The following is a 23,491-nucleotide window of genomic DNA, read 5'->3' as shown; positions in this document are numbered from 1 at the left end:
TAAATAAATAATGACAATATAACAATAAAAAATAATGCAAATCAAAAATAATACAGTATAACAACTATTTACATAGCATTTACATTGTATGAGGTATTGTAAGTAATCTTGAGATGATTTAAAGAATATGGAGGATGTGTATAGATTATATGCAAATACTTTGTCACTTTTATATCAGGGACCAATTTTTATTTATACCAGTATTCATCAATTCTGGTATTCGGGGGGGGGGGGTCCTGGAACCAATCCCCATGGATACTGAATGACAACTGTATACTTATTCTAAGATTAGTTTTGGACCTTTGTTTCTAGGACAAATGGAGATTTCACATGGGACTTGGGCAGCAGAAGTTAGGGCTGGCAGATTTTACCTGGTGAATATCTCTGGAGGCGTGAGGGAAAATGCATTAATTATTGCATCATTTTGTAGGGTATTTGTGTTTACTAATACTGTAAATAAAAAATGACCAGCTGTGTCCTTACAGTGTCTTGTTACATGTGGACAAGGGACAAAACAGCGGCAGGTATGGTGTCAGCTGAATGAAGACCACTTAAGTGATGGCTTCTGTAGTCCAATGACCAAACCTGAATCTCTGAGACCATGTGAGCTTCATGCATGTGCTTCCTGGCAAGTAGGACCATGGGGTTCTGTGAGTATATGCTATGGGTTTTTCTGATTTGATCCATTTTTACAGAATAGCACAATTATGATATATTTGCTCTCCCTTTAGTAGATGCAATGAAATTTGGGTTGGCTTATTAGAAAAATACCCCCAAAATGTGAATCTTTATCTGCAAAATTTTGACAGTACTGCAAATTTCACTGTAGTAAATATTTCACCTTTGCTTTTGAATTCACTTTTGTTAACCAAAATGCTACAAATTTTATGCTTTTATCAGCTTTGTTTAAATTACAAATATTTTCATGTTTAGTGTCAATATCTCTGTTTAGAGTAGGCATTGTTTAGATGTCTTGCCAAACAGGTAGTTAGGAGTCTGTAGGATGAGGAAAAGTCAGGCTGGATGAAGGTGGGTAGCTTATCCTGTGGAGGTTGCCACAGGTTTTTTTGGAGGGGTTTTTTGTTTGTTTTTTTTTTTTGGTTTTTGTGTGTTTGTGTAGAGTTGTGAGTATTTTTTTCATTCTTTCTTTTCTTTCCTTTTTTTTTATTTTAACATAGTTGATTATACATATCTGTGGGGTACAGAGTTGAATATCATCACCAGTGTGCAATATATGATGCTCAAGTCAGGATAATTAGTATATTCAATACTATACAATGCAATCAGAGGATGCCACAGTTTATGGGAAACCTTCTTTCATCTTCCCTTTATCATACACTATTCCTTCTTTATCTCTTTGAAATTTACTTAACATATTAAATGACATATGAGTACTTCAAAAAGTTCATGGAAAGATTCACATTGTCTAAAATACCTAGGAATAAATAACCAAGGAGGTGAAAGATCTTGACAATTAAAATTACAAAACACTGATGAAAGAAATGAAAGAGAACACAAAAAAATGGAAAGATGTTCCATGTTTATGGATTGGAAGAATTAATGTGAAAATGTCCATACTACTCATAGTGATCTACAGATTCAATGTAATCCCCATCAAAATACCAATGACATTCTTTCTTCACAGAAATAGAAAAAACAATCCTAACATAAATATGGAACAACAGAAGACTCTGCATAGCCAAAGCAATTCTGAGCAAAACAAATAAAGCTAGAGGCATTACACTACCTGACTTCAAAATATACTACAAAGCTACAGTACCCAAAACAGCAAGGTACTAGCATAAAAACAAACACATGGACCAACAGAGCAGAATAAAGAACCCAGAAATCAACCCACATATTTATAGCTCACAGATCTTTGACAAAGATGCCAACAATATACATTGGGGAAAGGACAGCCTCTTCAATAAATGGTGCTGGGAAAACTGGATATATATGTGGAGAAAAATGAAACTAGACCCATACCTCTTGCCATATACCAAAATCAACTTAAAATTCAAACTATAAAACTCCTGGAAGAAAACATAGGGGAAACAATTCAGGATGTAGGACTGGGCACACTTTCTGAATAAGACCTTAAGCACAGGAAATAAAAGAAAAAATAAACAAATGGGATTGTATCAAACTAAAAAGCTTCTGACAGCAAGGAAACAATCAACAGAGTGAAAAGACAAACTACAGAATGGGAGAAAATATTTGCAAACTATTCATCCAACAAGGGATTAATATCCAGAATATACAAGAAACTCAAATAACTTAATAGTAAAAAACCAAATAATCTGATTAAGAAATGGGCAAAGAACCTGAATAGGTATTTCTTAAAAAGAAGACACACAAATGGCCAACAGCTATATGAAAAAATGCTGAACATCACTAATCATCAGAGAAATGCAAATCAAAACTACATTGAGATATCATCTCACCCCAGTTCAACTGGTTATTATCTAAAAAATCAAAATAACAAATTCTGGTGAGGATGTGGTGGAACAGAAACCCTCCTACACCATTGGTGGGACTGTAAATTAGTGCAGCCACTATCGAAAACAGTATGGAGATTCCTCTAGAAAATACAGATAGAAGTATCAATTCAGCAATGCCACTGCTGGGTATATATCCAAAAGAATGGAAATCATCATGTCGAAGGAATACCTGCACTCCCATGTTTATTGCAGCTCTATTTACAATAGCTAAGAGATGGAGTCAACCTAAATGCTCATTGACAGATGACTGGATAAGGAAAATGTGGTATATATACACAGTGGAAATACTACTCAGCCATAAAATAAAAGAATGAAATTCAGCCATTCACAGCTGCATGAATGAACTTGGGGAAAATTATGTTAAGTGAAATAAGCCAGTCACAGAAAGGGAAATACTACATGTCCTCGCTCATAAAGTGGGAGCTAAAAAAATAAATAGAGAGAGACAGAGAAAAAGAAAAGAAAGGAAAGGGCAAAGGAAAGGGAAAGGAAAGGAAAGGACAGGGAAGGATAGGAAAGGAAAGGAAAAATAATATGTTGAACTTTCAGAAGGAGAGGACAGAACTGTGATTACTAGAGGTGGGAAAGGATGAGGGGGAAAGGGGATAGTGAGAAATTGGTTAAAGGACACAAAACAGCTAGTTAGGAAAAATAAGTACTATTGGTGTAGAGTTGAGCTAGGCATCTGTAATTAACATTAATTTACTGCATGTTATCAAATGGCTAGAAGAGAGGAGATAGAATATTCTCATCACAAAGAAATGATTAAGCTTCGTAATGATGAATATGCTAATTATCCTGATTTGATCATCACACAATGTATACAGGTATTGATATTCAACTCTGTACCCCAGAAATATGCATAATCAATTACATTTCAATTAAAAGAGGATTTGTAGTACCTTCATACATACACCAGGTAAATTTTGAAGAGTATTTCATTTCCCTAAGTTGTATTGACTCTGCCTCTAATGATATTTTTACATGATAACTTTTTAGGATACAATAATAATTGTATATCTAGTTACTTTCAGTATTTTATTGATATTTACACAATAAATCTGAATAAATATGCATACTGATTGAATTTGCTAATTTTAAGTTTTGAATCTCGTATAAGGATTAGTAAAGAACTACTGAAAGTATGTTATTAACTGTGTATTCATCAAGAAAATGAAAGTTTATGTAATTTTTGGAAAACAGGTTTTTTAAATATCTACTATATTCCTCTTTCAGTGCACAGCCACATGTGGACACGGGTATCAGATAAGAGCAGTTAAGTGTGTCAGTGAGCTATTTAGCACAGTGTTAGATGATGAGGAACAGTGCCACGGAGCCAGTCGCCCGAGTGACAAGCAGGTAAAAGACACCCCTTCATGGATTATAAACAAAAAGATGAGATACAGGAAGATTATTTATGTGTTAAAATTCTATATATATATTTTTTCACTTAAATTTTTTAAAAACTAATGTGTGTGTATCTGTATAAGAGGGAATTTATTATTCTTGGTTTGGCCAGCTTTATAGCTTTATTAATGAAATTTTTAACTCTTTGGATCACTCATTTAACTTGTATTTTTCCATTGTTTGAACTGAAGAAGATATATCTATTGTTATGAATATCATGAACTTCTAAAGTACATTATATGTTTGTAATTTAGTGTGTGACTTCTTGAATTTGACATACGGAAGAAGAAATGAAGTATTGAATTTAATGTAAATCAGAGGGATTACTTAATTGATGTCTTATGAGATCTATTTTTCTTTTGAACAGGACTGTATAGTTACACCTTGCCCATTTATCCCTAAAATTGGGGTCACTTCATTACCGGCTCTTCCCATAGGAAAGATAGCACAATGGAGACATGGTTCTTGGACCCCAGTAAGTGAATTTCTTTAAGAGATACAGCTTTTCTATTATGGACCTTTTAGATATCAACAAAATCGTTGCTACAAATTTGACAAATTAATGTATGCATTCATTCTCAGGTGTTTGATGGTATAGAAGAAACATAGGGTTTAGAATTAGGTCATTAATGGCTAAGTCCTTCTCTACCTTTTGAGATATCTGTGTCTCTGGACAAGAAATTTAAGTTTTTCTGAGTCTTTTTCCCAATTTACAAAATGGGACTAATAATAATATTTATGTCACAGGTTGTTATGAGAAGATGTGATATTAGTTTTTTATTAGCTTTTATTTAAACTACAAACATTTTTATGTTGTTTTTCAAAACTGAAAGCTTTAATGTATGTGGAGTATATACTTTGCTTTAATCTTATATGGAATATATATTTTTAAGCTTCACATATTCTCTGAATATTTTAATTATGTAATATCAATTCTGTATAATGCTTAGTTCTTTCAAAGTTATTTTTAATGATATCTTAAGATTCTCTTACATAAAATATTTTCAGTATCTTTAGTTTTGGCAAAGCACCAACCATTATTTTTAAACCATTATATTTACATATAATTCAAATTATATCTTATTCGTGAAACTTATGATCTAAAGTGATTGGGATATTCACTACTCCATCTTTATTTGACATAATAAGTGATACCAGGTGATATTATTTATAATTTAAATTTTCTCAAGAAACTTGATGTTTTAGAAATGTAATAGCTACATGTAAGAGATCTTGGGAGAGGTACTATGTAACATCTTGGTATAATTTGATTTTTTTTAAGTGTTCCGTGTCTTGTGGAAGAGGTAATCAAGCCCGCTATGTAAGCTGTCGTGACGCTCATGATGGAATAGCAGATGAATCATATTGTGCCCACTTACCTCGACCTGCTGAAATATCTGTCTGTTTTAGCCCTTGTGGGGAGTGGCAAACAGGGAATTGGTCACCTGTGAGTATTTTTATGGGGAAAAAAATTAGACATAATATTTGATATTTAATATAATATTAATGTAGTATATTATATTGTAAATGTTGGCTAAATTGTCATCAGTGTTCAGCTTCCTGTGGCCACGGACAGGCAACTCGACAAGTTTTATGCATCAATAACCATCAGACAATTGATGAGAGTTACTGTGACCCTGAAGTTCGCCCTCTGATAGAACAAGAATGTCACCTGGCAGCCTGCCTGCCCACATACAGTCACTTTCCGAGTTCCTCTGAGCAGCCAAGCCATTTTCCAGGCAGGAATTTTCCATTAACTCACAAACCCGAAGATAAGCAAAATCCGGAGGTCCATCCGTTTGTCAGAGAAAGCCAGTGGAGAACAGGACCGTGGGGATCAGTAAGCCGTCTTTATTGAGTTATATGAATTCTGTAATTTTGTTATATCCTTTTAACAGTTAGTTTTCCATTAACTCACAAACCCGAAGATAAGCAAAATCCGGAGGTCCATCCGTTTGTCAGAGGAAGCCAGTGGAGAACAGGACCGTGGGGATCAGTAAGCCGTCTTTATTGAGTTATATGAATTCTGTAATTTTGTTATATCCTTTTAACAGTTACGTGTATATAATGATAGCAAATGCTTTTAATGCCTAATTTATCTGAAGATCAATACTTTAAATCTTAAAAGGATTAAGCATTTTTGATGCAGATTACAAACCCCCAGAGTTCTTACAAAATTAAACAGTAATGTGATATTATGATTACAGAGGAATGCACTTAAAAACAATTTGATTAGAGTCCATTAAAATAAAAATAAAATAAAACCCTTTAAGAGGTAAGACTATAAATGTTTATGAAAAAGAAAAACCCGAAACCAAGCTTTCTGTGATAGCAATGCAATAAACTGTTGTAAAATCATGATAAACTACAAAACATGCAATTGTAGTTCATATTTTTCATGCGATTAATGATAGAAAATAAAGAAAAATATTAATAAAAAAGTTAAGAATTTAATGCTGCCTTTCATTTTTTATTTCTTCATAGTGAGGCCTTATAACTATAATTTCTTTTTACTTAACACTTAGGACGAGGATGAAGGATTATTTTCTAATGATGTGGGATCTGCTGTGCATGTGTATCTCTGTGTTTTGTCTTGTCAGTGTTCCAGCAGTTGTGGCGGAGGTCTTCAGCGTAGGGTCGTGGTCTGCCAGGATGAAAATGGACAGAGTGCCAGTTACTGCGATGCAGCCTCCAAGCCCCCAGAGTCAAAGCACTGTGATCCAGGGCCCTGTCCTCGGTGGAGCTACGGGAGCTGGGGAGAAGTAAGTCATGATATTTCCCCAACTAATGGAGATTGTTACATCTCTGAGGACTGAAAGTAATGCACTCTATACTGATAGTATTGTTGCATAATCTTAGGTCACTATACTGTACTAGAGATAGTTTTTTACTGAGTGATTAAAACTATGTTCTTTTAGTAGCCTTTCTGTCATGATTTAAGTCACTCATTCATGGTAGAAAATACATATTCCAGATTTTTGAACAGAACTTAATATGCTAGCCAACATGTTGGTGAAATGCTAATATCTGTCTAAAATTAGGACATTATTGTTTTAATTTCTTAGAAAATTAGATTGATAGAAAATAGAAAACTGGGTTGATATATAGACCATGTTTTATTCCATTACTAAGATATTCATTTGGTGAATCTTTTTCTTTAAGCCAGATAGTTGTCAATTATTGAGCACTCATGCCTTGGCACTCTCTAGATAATGGAAATATTAAGATAATTTTTTAAATGGTCATTTTAAATACTAATCTCACCATATTTTGAACAGGAAAGAATAAGAAACAAAGATTTATATTAGCTTTGGATGAATAAAATAAATTACCTAATTTAATTAGTCAAATATTTTTGCTTAATGATTTTTAGCACATAATTTCTCTTCATAGGAAATTTGGAAATCATTGTTTTAAAAGGTACACTTCTGACCAAGCACTAATAAACATGAAGCACCTTTTAAAAATACACTTTTACTATTTATCAACATTAAAATGACCTTTTAATTTATAAGTTTACACATGCTCATTTTGAAAACTCATATCATATGAAAAAAATAGAAAGAGTTAAGAAGTTTTAGCCAGACTTTTTTTCTATATGGATTTTAGAAATAGGTTCATATTATACATGCTGCTTTGCTACCTGCTGTTTTCATATAAAATACACCAAATATCTTCCCATGTTTGTAACATTAGGTCTATCTTATTAGCTTTCATGGCTACATAGTAATCAATTGATTGGATACCATACGTTATGTAATTAATATTTATTGCTTAGGTAAATCAATTATTTCTGGCTTAACCTGTCAACAATATCTTATAGAGCATTAATATCTTATTGAAATATCTATAGTACTAATTCTTAGAATTTTGCCAATTTTTTCAAGCATGGAATTAACACTTTGATATATACCCAGGGAGAAATGATGAGAATTATGAAGAAATGATAAACTTTAAACCCCAACATTGCTAATTATGTTTAAACGTTGAATAAAGAAATATTCTATGTAAATCTACATTGATTTGAATTTTCCTATTCTTGGTTTTAGTGTACACAAACATGTGGAGGAGGAATAAAATCAAGATTTGTAATATGTCAGTTTCCCAATGGCCAAGTGTCACAGGAGCACAACTGTGAAATCTTAAACAAGCCGCCTAGTGTGGTACAATGTCATGTGCAAGCTTGCCCTGATGACGTATCATGGCATCGGGGATCATGGAAATCGGTACGATAGTATTATATTCATATCTGTTTTGTTCTGTTTTATTTCATTATGTTCCTTTTACTTTAATTTTCTCTCTTTATAAATTGTGGAATGCACACACTATATCTTCCCTGATTTTTTTTTTAAAGCAGACCATTGGCCATCTTGGCTTGTATTATTAAATTTGAGTTTGGAAGAGGAATTCACTTAATTTCAAGTACTGTAATATAAATAATAATTTTATATGTATTTATTTTTTAATATGTGAATTTTGAACCATACCACTATTGTAATGAAAATATCTTTCTTCATTATATCTTTGGCTTGTCCTCTAATTAATCAGAAATGTTTCACTATTTACATTTGTATATAATGTTAACATTGTGTTTGTAACAATGGCAAATTAAGGCTGTGTCTTGTTTGAGCATATAATTGTATGTGGCTTTTGTCTGTCAATGTCCAATAACTGATCCAAAACCAAATAACATTCTTTAAAACTTGTTTTTTTATCATTGTTAAGCTTATTATTTTGTTTGAAATGTGAAAATATCATATTAAAGAAAAGACAGAGAAATTTACTTACATAAAGTAAATTGTTTAGTTTGTTACATACATCATGAAAAAGTATGATTATATGATTATTTATATGAATATTCATTTCTTCCACTGTGTGGAGTTACTGTGGTTTGGGAATATTTTAATTTTCTGTTATTTTTCGAAATGTGAAAATATCATATTAAAGAAAAGACAGAGAAATTTACTTACATAAAGTAAATTGTACATCATGAAAAAGTATTATTATATGATTATTTATATGAATATTCATTTCTTCCACTGTGTGGAGTTACTGTGGTTTGGGAATATTTTAATTTTCTGTTATTTTTTTAGAGTCATAGACAAAATATATAAATTTTGTTTATGAGTAGTTTATTTTCTCTAGTGTGCTTCAAATACCCAGATGGCGTTGAAGAATAATTAATATATAAATAGGCTGAAATTAGCATTTTGATCACCTTTGATCTTTTAAATCATGAACAAATCAGTACATTTCTTTTAAGTGAAAAAGGGATTTGAATTTATAATCCATTTATAATTAAATTTATAAAGTTAGTCAGTTCTTTCTTTGGAAAATAATTATTTCATGTTTTATAACCAACCTTGATGCCTGCGCTTGCTTTGTTTTGCCCAAGTCAAACCTTCACAATGAGATGTGAACCCAAGTTTCAAGTCATACATACTATTTGAAGAGTAGGTCAAGTTCTGGTTCAGGCTGAAATTCATTTTTATAGTCAAATAGTGACTGGTGATATAAAACAACAGAATATTTTAACTCTATAGGAGAATCGTAAAGTAAAATTGGTGCTTCAGAGAACCATCACTTTGTGGGAACTAAAGAAAACCACATATTTTGCCACAGAAAGCATTCACATATTTATTTAATAAATGTTTACTGACCATCTACTGTATCCCAGGCACTGTGCTACAGAGATAATTAAAACATATTTCCTAGCCATGTGGAATTTATACTCCGCTTGCAGAGGTTTGAAATACTGTAGGAACTCACCATAAAAAATATTTATATTAGCCATCTTTAGATAAGAAATTCATTTTCTCCTTACTATATCTCTGTTACATTTTCTTTCATTTTATTGATTTTAGTTTGCAGGACTAGTTCTTAATAAGGCTATGGATTGCCTTCTTGGAATTTTGCCCCAATTAGGAAAGCAGAATCCTTATCACAGATTAGAGATTGAATTGTAATGGCATTTGTTTCTGAGCATAAAGATTTTATTTTTCCTACTTATGACTTTAATTCACAAAGCATTAAACATTTACTTAATGTCTCCTGCTTTGTGCTAGGTATTGAAGCAACTAAAATTAAGTGTTTTTGAGTCAGATTTTCTATTTCATAGGTCAGCAAACTATATGACCCATGGACCAAATCTGGTCCACTGCCTTTTTTTGTAAATAAGTTTTATTGGAACGGTCATGCTCATTCGTTTATGTATTATCTATCACTAGTTTTGCACCACAACAGCAGAGTTGATTAGTCACAATAGAGACTATATGATCCCCAAAGCCTGAAATATTTACTATTTGGCTCTTTCTGGAAAAAGTTTGCTGACTTCTTTTCTATTTTATTTTTGGTTTAACATAAAAATTTACTTAAAGATATAAAATATTGAAGTCATTGATATTCATTTTGGGTCAGTTTTAGATTTTTTTGATTCTTTGGTATCTGAAAACATTTTCAGGTTTCTCAACATTCTCTACATATCCACTATGGTATTCACACAATGTTTATATATTGTGTTGGAATGTATATAATACTATATTCCAACATTTTTGTGTCATGCTATATTTTTGTACGTAAATGACATTACAAGTGAAAAACCTGGATTTTCATTAATGTCCTATGCATAGATGACTTTTTAACCTCACAAAAACAAATGACAAAGAAAAAAATAATAACTACAAATTACAAATAGTAAAGCAGAAGTATAGAATTCTTCATTGTTTACTATGTCTACTCCAAAAGGAGTTTTTTGAATAATTCAGTTTTTGCACTAGTGAAGAACTGTAATATCTTTATTTTTTTGATAAATTGAAGATGAAGAAGTTTTAAAAATCACAATAAATGTTTATATCAGAATTTTTACAAATTTATTTATTTACCTTTTTATATGTGTAAAGTATATATATATATATATATAATTAGAGTGCCTGGATTTCTTTTATTATGTGAAGAATATTTATTTGCTAAGTTAGCCTTTTATATTAAAAGGGTTTAGGGGATCTGAAGTTTTGTTATCAAAACCAGATATAACCTTTTACCTCTTTCAGTGTTGCTATATATTAGCCAAACTTCAGAGTACCTCTTATCAACATATCAGGTTAATATTCTTTCATGGATAACTTTAATTTCAACAGATCCTGTTCACTAAGTTAGGAAATTAAGAGGGTATGCATGTACATGTGCATATGTGTATGAATGAATGACATGAAATTTCAGAAACATTTTTTATTTTAAAGCGAAAAAAATTAGGAAGTGCAAAATCATTTAAAATATCATTAGAAAGTTGTAATAATACATTTAAATTTTCTCCATGTTGTGGGAAATCTTTTGCTGTAATAATGAAAGGGATAAATAAATCTTAACCTATGTCTGTTAATTTAATGACTGCATTTTTGTGATTAGTCAATGTGAAATGATTGTATTTTAACCTCTGTTTATTAATGCTATGTATTGTGGCTTTGTGCTTTGCGTAATTCCTGTGTATGTTGTAATTTTACTCCTTTGATCAATATCTAAAATGTTTTAAGTCAATAAACAGATCTTGTATTGTAATGAATACCTCCTTTCTTTTGGTGGTATTTTTCTTAAATAACAAACTGTTAATTTCTCCTATTAAACATTTAACTGTCGAATAGTGTATGTTTTCATAATTTCACTTAATATATGTATAAGCCACTGTTATTTTTCACGCACTATTCCTGTGAGAAACTAACACTGGGTTTAAAAGTATAAGATTTATTGTTTAGTTGTCAATTCTTAAACTTAGAAATTTTTATATGTTTTCTTTTATATATTTTAAACAGTGAATAAAAATTAATGATGTAGACAAATTTATTTAGTAAGTTAAAAATAGATGTGCTCATGACCAAGGTAGTCTTTAAAAGGTGGGTAAAATTTTTACTTTTCTCTTTCATACATAGTAAGGGATATTACATGTAACATAATTGAACTAGCAAATGCTCTTTAAGTAAATTTATTTTAATCAATTCATATTTTCTCCCTGTCTCATTCAAGAAGTGATTCATTTTCCTGGAGTACTTTTATTCTCTATATAAAATGAAATCTTATTTGGTAAACAAATAATATGCATTCCAGTGTGTTCTGGGGTTGATGACTCTCCAGCAGAAGTAAAAAGAATATATATATATTTTTTCTTTCTGCCCTAAATATTTTTTTCTCACAAAAAAGGAGTTGTTTTTAAAAAATGAAAGCTTGCTACTCAAACCCTCTTAATTCTAGTGCTTTCACTCAAAGCATTCCTTTTTTAAAAATAATGTTCTTTCTTCTGTAGCATTGTGCAGAAAAAAATACATACTATATTAAATCTCCGATATGATACAACGGAATGCAACGAACAGAAGTGCTTTCAGAAATGAACATGTGGTAGCAGCCCACACCCAGTAAATCTAAAGTGTGTCACTTTGTCAAAAGAATACTGGGGGTCTGAGCAAAGGGGTTGGCTGCTTTTTTCCACTGTAGCTCCCACTCAAGGTGAAATACACTGAGGAAGAAATTTGTTACTACCTCCATGCTTCTAAGGCCAGCAGCAGCCAGGGGGAAAGATGATGTGTGGGGAAATGGTTTCCAGAAACTGTCAATTCTTTATTTTGATTTTGTAAAGTAGAGTGTTCAGTAAAAACATTTATAGTAATTAGTTATTTTGGAAAAGGCACACATAAGTGTAGTAAGTAGGTTGGAAATCTATTTTTATATAAATTTATCATAGAAATATTTAAGTATTGAAACAGTGTTTCTACTCATTGTGTTTATTCATATCCTTCTAAAGTACATGCATTGATTCTCCCCCAAATTATAAGTATTTACCACAAATTAGGCATGTTGCTAATCACTAGAAAGAAACCAGACACAGTTTCTGTGTACAAGGAGTTTGCAGTTTAGTATTGAAGGTACTGAATAAACAGATGAGTCGAATGCAGGGCGGATTACTATCCCATTACAGTAACAACCATGTGATTTATCATATTAAAGATTCATAATATGATAATATACACAGTTTCTGTGTACAAGGAGTTTGCAGTTTAGTATTGAAGGTACTGAATAAACAGATGATTCGAATGCAGGGCGGATTACTATCCCATTACAGTAACAACCATGTGATTTATCATATTAAAGATTCATAATATGATAATAAATTATTTTAAAGACAATATTTTAATAGGTTAGAATAATTGAAGAATTAGTACTGAGGATTGTACTTGTACTTGACACAATAATTCTGTCATGAGTTTGTTCTAGAAAGCCTAAACTAGTAGGATACATTTCATCAGAACCTGTCAAGATATGACGGGTATCCCAAGTCCCTACCTTAGAATAGTTTTGTTTTTGCCTAATTGCAGCATCTTTCTTTTCTGCACATGTAGATTTAATGCTTAACCAAAAGGGAAAAACCTGGATAGATTTATAGTTTGCCTTAAATATGATGCTTCGAAAATAATTTATAGACACAATTGGGCCCTGTGGGTTTGTAATGTGTGACCTAGGAAAAATTTAAGTAGATACTCCAAGTAATGATGAGATCACAAAAGGAGACACTGTGTGTGTGTGATAATATTGAGTGAAGTTAGAATTTAGAGTATAAAATGACTGTAAAAAACATCCCAACCTGAAATGGTGATAGGACATATTTTTTTCTTTGTATTTCCATGATAAAGAAAGTGGAAATGCCCGTGTTTCTATGGTAATTCTCCTACTTTCATGAGATAATGCTTCAGAATGTTTAAGAATCTCTGGAAATAGATTTAGATGTTTTTAGATGAAAGATTCCTCAGTGTTCTACAATATTTATGTGCTACCTGTTAAGACTGTTTATATAAGATATGTAAGCATTGTTAGTATTAGTGCATTTAGATATGCTAAATTTTTGTTTTAGAACTTTTATGTGTTAACTTTTAGTAGGCTGAGAAAATCTTTTTAGTTTCTAAATATTCACAACACGAAGACATTAATATTCTTGTGTCTGTTGCCTGACATTTTCTAGCCAATTGATTTCTAATTTTTTGGTCATACATATCTTTCTCAGTAAAAAGTTTTAAGCATGTGCCCTTATATATTTTATTACATATTTATACATTACATACATAAACTAATATGTGCTAAATAATTATGTGGTTTACAGAACATATGCAAATATTAATTATAAAGGATAAGTTGAATATTTAATATTAAAAATAATATTTATTTTATGAGTAGTAACAAAATTCTCTCACTGAACTATTGTTTATAACCATCTCATTTTTAAAAAGTGGTAGAATATGTTTTATTTGTTTTGGTTCAATGCTGTGTTATAGCAGTTCAAAAATCTGGTTTATTTCAATATGTGGTTTCAGAAACTTAAATAATTGAAAAAATGACCTTACAAAAATACCTTCTGAACAGCAAAGTTTATCATGGGGTATTCTTGTTGTATACTAGTAATTGATTTTAAATCCAATTATATCAATTACTCAAAAAAAATTTTGAAATTTGCCTCACAAATTTCCATTTTCCATGATGCCATTCAGTTCTTGAAAAGTACTGGAAGGAGTTATATATATTTTTATATTTTAGCAAATAGCTTTAAAACTCAATGAAACTTTGAAAGATTTGGAAGTCATTTAAACAGATCAGAAAGTTTTGGTTTAGAGTCTTTTTAAAATATACACTTGTCAAAATTGCATAACATAAGGAACATTTCCAGATATTTCAGAATGTACTGTTTTTAGTAGAAGGAGATTCCAAAAGCAGTTGCTTTCTCATCCACAGGTAAATGTCTTCTTTACCTTAAAGCATAGATATTGGATACCACATTTTTATCATAGAGAAAAATCAGCAAATTTGGAACAAGCCCCTTTTTTGTAATAGAAAAATTGATAATTCGTCTTTATGAGCACATTTATCTTTATGAATTTGAACATAACCAGCAAAACTCTGTGTGCTTAAAATTGAAACAAACCACCAGCAGCAGCAGTTTCTCCTGGTACTCCTCATCTCACTACCCAGGATAATGAGGTCATACCTATAATTCATGTAACTTAAGTTGGCATGTGTGAACTGCAGTGGGTACACTGAGAGTGGACGACAGAGTGATCCTCTCTTCTGTGCTTCTAAGGGGAAACCTAATGTATCATGCATGTTGTATTCAATCTGATATATAGCACCATATAGTAAAGCCTGCTTACTTTCCTATAATGTTAGATAAAACAAATATGAGTAGTAGTTTTTAAGAAAAAAAAAATTGGCCTTACAGTGATCACCTTATCACCTCTGAGCTGTGCTTTTGAAAGACTTACTTAGATACCTATGAGGCATAGAGACCTAAACAATTCCTTTAACTTTCAGAATACTAGAGATGGGGGTGAGGCAGAGGTGGGCTGGTGTGGGGTGTTGGGGAGGGATAGGATGGGTAAAGGGCATAAAGAAAACTGATGATTTGTCATAATAATATGCTTATAATAAATAATATATTTTTTAAAAGTTCAGTAACATCTCTAAAGCGTCATAAGTAACAGTCAAGATTGGAATTATGTCATTTGTTTTCATAGACAGCATCATTTGCTTCCTGGTTGTGCTCCCCAACTTCTAAGATCGTACTTAAATTCACACAATAATTTACCTAATTTCTAAATCTAGTAGGACATATCTAGGAAGATACTTTAGCACATTACGTTATAATATGACCTTTGATGTATTAAAACTTACATATCATATGCTAAACATATATTTGTAAGAATTACAATGAAATATTGCAAAGGTTTTGGTAGATTGGTTAGTAGATCACGTAGTAAATTCCTCTGTATCAGGTGTTAACTAAGCTTCAAAGTGATCCTCTAAGAAGCTCTCAACTATTTTTGTTCTCCTTGGGGTTTTGATATTTTACGATTGTCAACCGGGGGAACTCAAAAGTAATTATGAAGGGAATGGTGGATACTGAGGTGCCAGAAATCCATCCATCAATCCACTCAAGATTATTGAGAGTCCATATATTATCAGGCATTGGGTTAAGAGTTGTGGAAAACTAAAGATGAATTATTAGAATGGCATGATGTCAAAGGACTCACAATCCAGGGGAAATTAAATTTGTACACAAATAATTGTAGGAATGCAGAAAGGGGTCTCCTGGAAAGTCAGAAAATATGCATCCAATTGGAGAAATATGAAATGATTTATGTAGGAAAAGGCATAGGTCTAAGCCTTGACGGGTAGACAGGATTTGAGTGGGAAAATAGGTGTCTAAGTAGGAGAGCTTCTGGAGCAAAACCCCAGGGGCCAGAAAATATAGTTCAATTTGACTTGTGATGACAAACCAGTTTGTAAGACTGGTTTGTGAGAGACAGGAGGTGGGCATAAAGTTAGAGATACGAGTTGGGGCCGTATAAGGAGGAACCACGAAGGATTTGCATAAAAGATTTTAAAAGTTTTAAAAATTCTATAGGTATAGAAAACCATGGAATTATTTAGAGTGGGATCAGAGCTATGTTTTAGGGAAACTAATGGACAGTTATCATTATAAATTTAAGTAAATTGAAAATGTGACAAATTGGAGACAAGAAGCCAACAGGGGTCTCTTCTGAAAGTTTAGGGGATATGTACTCATTGGATAAGTGATAGTGATAAGCAAAACATATTGGCTTAGCAAAATATACTGATGATATATATATATTTATAGCAGAATATATTGATGACTTAGGGACCATTTGTTCAGTTCTTCAAATATTTATGCATTACTCACCCACAACACACAAGTGTTTGTAAGTGAAGAAGAGCACAAGACGCCAAGGAGGAGAAAGTGCAGGGCTGTTGTTCTTGATGAAAAGGGTGGACGGCATCTGAAGATGGCAGAAAAAGATTCATATTTTTTGATCCTTAGGAAAATTTTAGAAAAGCTCTTAAAAGAAACATTAGTTGGAAAGATTTTTAGCTCGAGTGCAGGGCTGTTGTTCTTGATGAAAAGGGTGGACGGCATCTGAAGATGGCAGAAAAAGATGTACAATAAGATGAACTTGATTAAGCGAATATAGATAAAAAAGTTACGATGGGTAATTTTGAGATCAGTGATGTTTGGACTTGAAAAGTAAAACATTTGGGCAACGAGTGAAGAAGTCAACTTGATAGCACTGGGATTACGAGCTGCAGCATAACAAGATTTTGTATTAGATTGTCTCACATACGAGAATATAACCTTTACTTCACCAAGAGAAATGTAAGCTTTCATTTACCAAAAGAGTTTGAAGATATATCATTACTCTTAAGGCTAGTGAAGTATTAAATAACCCAGGATCTTGCAGGTAGAACAAGAGCTGTGGTATTAGAATGCCGAGATTCGAGTTGAGATTCAAGACTCCTATTTTACTGAGTGTCCTTTAACAAGTTACTTAACATTGCTAAGACTTTAATTTCTTAGAATGAAAGTAGTAGCTACATAAAAAGGATGTATTTTAGGGCAAAATGGAACAGTGTGGTTAGCCTAGGGCCTATTACATACAGACTCAATATATTTTGCTTATCACTATCACTTATCCAATGGGTACATATTCCCTTTCTTCAAAGCGCTAAAAATCCAAATATGGTCAAAATGCTAAAAATACGTTGAATAATCTGAAACAAGATTCACTTAAGCAAGTTATATTCTTGTGTAAGAGAGAAATCAATTTGTACTTGATTTCAGTTTTTTTATTTAAGTAAACTTTTATGGAAATGAAACATCCAGCAAAACTTCAAATACTAATTCAGTTCAATTAATTTTCCAAAGCAAACACACCAGACCAAGAACATCAGCACCCTAGAAATTCTCCCATGTGCCCCCTCGTCATCACTATTCCCCCAAAGATAACGCCTTTTCTGACATCAGATATGATAGATTAGTTTGCCTGCTTTGAGCTTTATATGAATAGAACTTAGATAATTTGATGGTGTCACAATATTATGTTTGAAGTTCGTTCATGTTGCATGTAATTATTGTTTCTCATTGCAATCTATTTCATTGCTGTGTGAACGTACAATTGTATAACTTGTATGAATAGATGAATGAATATAATTTGTATGAATATTCATTCTCCAGTTGACAAGCAGTAGGGATTGTTTTTCATTTAAGACTTACAAATAATGCTGTGATGAACATTTCTCACATTTGTCTTTTGGTGAGCACATGTACACATATCTGTTGAACATGTAGCCAGGAGTTGAACTGCAGGAGCTTAATGTGTGCACATGTTGAGTTTTAGTAAATACTGTCAGATAGTTTTCTAAAGTGGTTGTATGAGAATTCCAGTTGCCCCACATCCTTGTCAATACTTGATACTATCTGACTTTTAAATTGTAGTAATTGTATGTATGGAAGAATGTCACCTTTTCATTTTGGTCTTTTACTGTCATTCATTCTCAGCCATAGCTACTGAGAATTAGCAACAGTAAAGGAGCTTCTGTTTCTTCTCATTAAGTAGATAGATGGAAGATTCTGAAAGGGTTAAAGTGGACAAATACAGCGAGAATAGCAAACTGTTCCATTCAGAGAACTGATGGCTTGCGTGTATAGTGAAGATTTACTCTAAAATGATTTAAAAGAGAGTAACTTTTGAGGAGAGAAATCTTGATACTTTACTCTGCTGTTTTAATTAAGAGAAGAAAGGTTAGCCAATTCCTGCCCGAGCTCTTTTTTAAAAAGATGCTAAATCCTTAATTTATAATCTTCATGAATTTCCATTGTTTATTCATTCAGTAGATATTTACATAGCAGTTACTGTGTGTCAGACACCACTAGACATGGAGGATAAAAATATGAATGGATCAGGACATAGGAGAGTTTATATTATAGCAGGTAAACTAATATTAAAATGAATACATATTATTCCTGCACACAGATCCATGTCAGTACAGAGGCAGGAGTTTGAGAGTCTGGTGGGGTGAGGGATGGGAAAGATTCCTCAAGGGTTTCATCATTGTTAGATTTTTCAGGTGGCTTAATAGATTATATATATATACATATCACATAAATATGACATTAAATCAAGAATTCTACTTCTGGAAGTTAGAACCCATCCAAAATCAGTAGAAATCAGCAATGAAATTAGATTTGCAGGGGAAAAAACAGTTTTATAAAATCAACCTGAGGTGTTTAATCATATAATATAGACTATTGAAATTGCTATACTGACTATCAAAATGTTTTGAGATAATTATTTTAAATGGGATATTTATTAATAGTAAAAAATACTCTAAACTAGCTCTAAAATATAAATAACATACCTAAAGTACTGTAGCAGTCAGTCAGATTTCCACTTTGGTGCAATCATTAAAACTGTACAAAACAGGCTTGTTTGTACAGTATAAACATATATTAATGAAAGTTCACTTCTTCTATTATAGTAGATTTTACCCATCATAAACAAACCCCAAAATAATAGTATTCACAGGTAGAATCAGAAGTCATTTTGTGTCATTATTGATTAATCATTCTGTTTGAGATATCATTAAATATAGTGAGAATTAAAATGTGTGAATTGTATTATGTAAATGATAATATGTAACCTGGGAGGATATGTTCTCTTAAGGAAAATAAATAAAAGGAAATAAGAGGAAAGTAAAAATAAAAGAAAATTTGTGCTGCCACATTAATAAAAAGTTACTTCCTATTCTGTCAACCAGAGAGAGTTCTCAACATTCCATCTGAGGGAAACTTCTTCATTGTTTATTTGTGGGCCTTAGGAGAATTTTCAATCCAGAAATACGGAAGATAATCAGGCATGGCTTCTCTCTCACTCCCGGACATTTCTTCCATGTCAGAGATTTGGCTCATGAATAATAGCTTAAATGGGATCCTGTCTCCATGTCAGCATTTCTCTGCAAAAATTGGCAAGGTCTCAATCTTACATGAAACCAGGAGGAGACCTTTCTTAATTCTGCTGATCCACAGAGGACCCCATAGAGTTAGAACAACCACCACAGAAATCTTGAAGGAAGCGATCTATTATGTGCAGTTTTCCTTTAACGCGTTATTCTTATAGGACTAAAGACCATTCAACTCTGCTCCACTCAGATGAAGTAGATTGCACATTTAAAAGGTCTTTGTTGTATGTATACATTTCAACTTTGTAAAAATGCATCTTTTAAGTTAAAATGCTAAAGCAACTGTATTTTCTCTCTATCCAATAGTAAGTGTAGAATAGTATATCAGCTGTTACGTTTCTGGAGCAAAAATATTAGACAATTTGAAGCTTCGTAATGTAAAAAAAAAAAAGTTTAAAAATAATTTGAATTGAAATACAGAAAGTATCTGTAAGCCTGAGGATGTCTACATCTACAAGTTTGCTCTTACAGTTTTTTTTCCCCTCGCATGGCATTTATTCATTTATTTATTTATTCAGTAAACATTTATAGATGTGGTTCCTGCACTTAATAACATTAGAATTTGCATTTATAATTTCTTCATTTCAATAACTTTAATGTGTGGGCATATTTTGGTAGAAAGTCTAGCTAGTTTTGCTACTGATACATAAACTTATACATGAAAACCATTCTAATATCCAAATTCTATTGTGTTAATAAGGTATTCCATTTATTTAGATATGGTGCACCATTTAAGATTATGCTGTACTTTGAGGAGGGAGCTTTAGGGATATTTTTTGTATTTTACTTAATGTTGTCTCCAAAGTTTTCTGTATCACCCTAAAACTGAGGATTTTATATAGTTATTTTTTTTAAGTCAAAACAAAGAAAACTGTGATGAATAAAACTTAGTTTCTTATATATTTTATACATTCATATTTTTTGATCCTTAGGAAAATTTTAGAAAAGCTCTTAAAAGAAACATTAGTTGGAAAGATTTTTAGCTCATGGTTATCAAAAAGCAGATTCTTTTCTGGAAATTTATTTTATTAGAAACTGAAATTTAAAGGTCTGGGAATAACTTAAGGATTTCATTCCAATCCCTGATGTCATAGTAAAATAGGTAATATAAAACTGTGACAATTATTTGATAATTTTTAATACCAGAGGATGGCAAATTCCCTTTCTACCAAAGGATACCCTATTATTCACATATGCAGATTTGCATTTTTCTCATTTAAATAAACAGTAATAATGCAATGTGTTTTTATAAACTCAGAGATTACATATCTAAAGGATCAAATTACTGTGATTCTTGAAATATTGTATGTGGTTACTTCAAAAAGTTTGTGGAAAAGAGGATCAAAAGATAATTTGAATATTTCCATGAACTATTTGAAGTACTCATGTATTTAAAAAATAACGTTTTCTTTCTCTTTTTTATATCATATGTGTAAAATTGGGAGAGACTCTCAATTTTATCTTTCTGATTTTTCTACACAAAGCATAAATTATTTAAATAAATTTGTCAATGGAAGTACACACAGCTTTCATATCCTAGCAAAACCTTCTGAAGTTGGAGACCAGACCCTAATATAATATAGCTACTTCTTTTTAGGAAAACTATATGATTGTGTTTTCTTATTGATTAGCTAAATATATATATATGAAACATTGGCCTCCAATTCTCATTCCGCACCCCAAAGTAAGAATCAATTAAATTCCTCTTCCTCAGGGCAAGTATTTGAAGACAGTAGTTTTTCTCTGCCTTCTGTTTCTCTGGTTAAATATACCTACTTTGTTTAATTCTTTAATCATCCCAATCTCATTTACTCTTTCAAAATGAGGCATCTGGAATTTCATTCATTAGCAAAAACGGCCAAACTATAAAGAGTATAACTATAAAGGAGGAATATCGCCACCCTTGTTATGAACACTACACCCAAATTTATCAATATTGCATCAAATTTTCGTTTTTAGTAATCACCCAGTTTTCCCTATATTGATTTTGTATCAGTATAAGCCAATATGTATAGTATATGATACTGTTATTAAATCAGATTTTATTTATCCTTTGTAGTAAATAATATTTTAAGCCAAAGTGTAGAACTTTTATTTTTCCCCTGATATCCGGATTTGTATATTTTTCACTTTGATTCTCATATCCAACTTTCTCATAAATCCTCTCAACTTTATTACACAGGTAAATTGAGAAGCATGATTTTCATGTCTTCATAAAGTAATTAATAGTGTTCTTCACAACAAGGTGAATCCAGAGAACAAACACATACTTCTCAATACAGCCCTCCAGTTGGAAATTGATTTCTACTAATAAATCCAATATTATTTATTATGGTTTTGAACATAGACTTAATATATGCATATTGTTAAAAAAAAAAAAAAGAAATGGTGCTAAAAAGCTAAAAGAAAAATAACTATCGCCTATTCCAATCTTTCCTACCCCAACCCCAGAAGTAAACTCTAATTCTTTCATCTGTATCTTCTGATATTTACCTCCAAGTTTACAAAATATAGGCTTATTCTGCTGGTTTTTGACACATAAAAAAATTACCTATTGAGTTGGTTTTACAGAGGCTGGGAATTTAGCTCTCTCATGTAAACCACTAATTCTACGATCCATCTTCCAAATAAATTTTGATTAAATCAATAGTGCTGCTTAGTTGCAAAGCCAAGTAGGGGGCTTTGACACTCTGCTTCTTTCTTGTACAACTCTTCACTTTTCTTGAAGTTAATAACTGCCTCACTGTAAAATCTGCTTAGGTTTTTTTTACATTCGAATCACTATTTTTTCTCTCAAGTGCTTGAACAGATGTGTAAAATCTGTAAATGGTTTTTCTAAAGGCTCAGATATTCTTTTTTTTCTTAGATTCCTTCCTTACATCACATATTTCTCTTTTTTGGTTTATTCTCTCATACTAAAACACTTCTTCCTGTACCTTCCTTAAAAAAGAAAAATGAGAGGCACATTTTTCCATCTGTGCAAATCTGAAAATGTCTTGAGTCAGTTCTCATATTTGATTAATTGGCTAGCTATAGAATTCTAGCTTGACAATAATTTTCCTCAAAAATGTTAAGGAATTACCTTATTTCTTCCAGCATTTTGAGCTATTATTCAGAAGTGTGGTATGATTCTAATTCCCGATTGTTGTATGTGCCCTTGTTTGCATATGTGTGCCACAGTAGCTTTTGGCACTTTCTCCTTATTCCTGTCATTCTGATCTTTCATGATGACATGACGTGTGTGTGTGTGTGTGTGTGTGTGTGTGTGTGTGTGTGTTAAAATTCACTTTGCTAGGCATTCTGTAGGTCCTCTCATTAAGGACACATGTTGACAAATTTGTTGTATTATATCTTTGATCATTTCTATGCAACCATTTTCTTCTTTCTTGAACTCTTTCTAGTCAATTATTGCTATTCTTGGGTGGGTCCTCTAAATTTCTTGTTTTATTTTTCCTATTTTCTACTTCTTTTCTTTTAATGTTCATTTATTTATTTATTTTTGTTTTTAAATTTTATTTTATTTTGTCAATATACAACGTGGTTGATTATTGCGGGCAATTATCAAAACCTCCCTCCCCTCTCCCTCTTCCCCCTCCCTCCCAACAATCTCCTTTCTATTCACTTGTCATGTCAACTTCAAGGAATGGTAATTGTTGTGTCTTCTTCCCTCCCCAGGTTATTTGTGTATTTATTTATTTATTTTTAGCTCCCACAAATAAATGAGAATATGTGATATTTCT

The 23,491-nt window shown here is 31.8% G+C and overlaps 1 protein-coding gene across 1 annotated transcript in view; it reads left to right on the top strand.

Moving 5' to 3' along the window:
• Positions 1–23,491, top strand: part of LOC103607528 (A disintegrin and metalloproteinase with thrombospondin motifs 20-like) — a gene marked incomplete at its 5' end in the record, with an annotated part of 75,563 nt that overhangs the window by 5,163 nt on the left and 46,909 nt on the right. The window contains 10 exon segments of the mRNA XM_008592024.1: positions 486–650; positions 3,738–3,860; positions 4,276–4,383; positions 5,191–5,355; positions 5,458–5,748; positions 6,509–6,670; positions 7,958–8,134; positions 9,452–9,511; positions 9,514–9,560; positions 9,562–9,653. Of these exon segments, the coding sequence (XP_008590246.1) occupies positions 486–650; positions 3,738–3,860; positions 4,276–4,383; positions 5,191–5,355; positions 5,458–5,748; positions 6,509–6,670; positions 7,958–8,134; positions 9,452–9,511; positions 9,514–9,560; positions 9,562–9,653 (1,390 nt within the window).

This window comes from Galeopterus variegatus, unplaced genomic scaffold, assembly GCF_000696425.1.
Source record: "Galeopterus variegatus unplaced genomic scaffold, G_variegatus-3.0.2 Scaffold7510, whole genome shotgun sequence".
Classification (NCBI taxonomy): Eukaryota; Metazoa; Chordata; class Mammalia; order Dermoptera; family Cynocephalidae; genus Galeopterus; species Galeopterus variegatus.
Note: the sequence above shows the minus strand (reverse complement) of the source record. Positions and strands in the feature narration are given on the sequence as shown.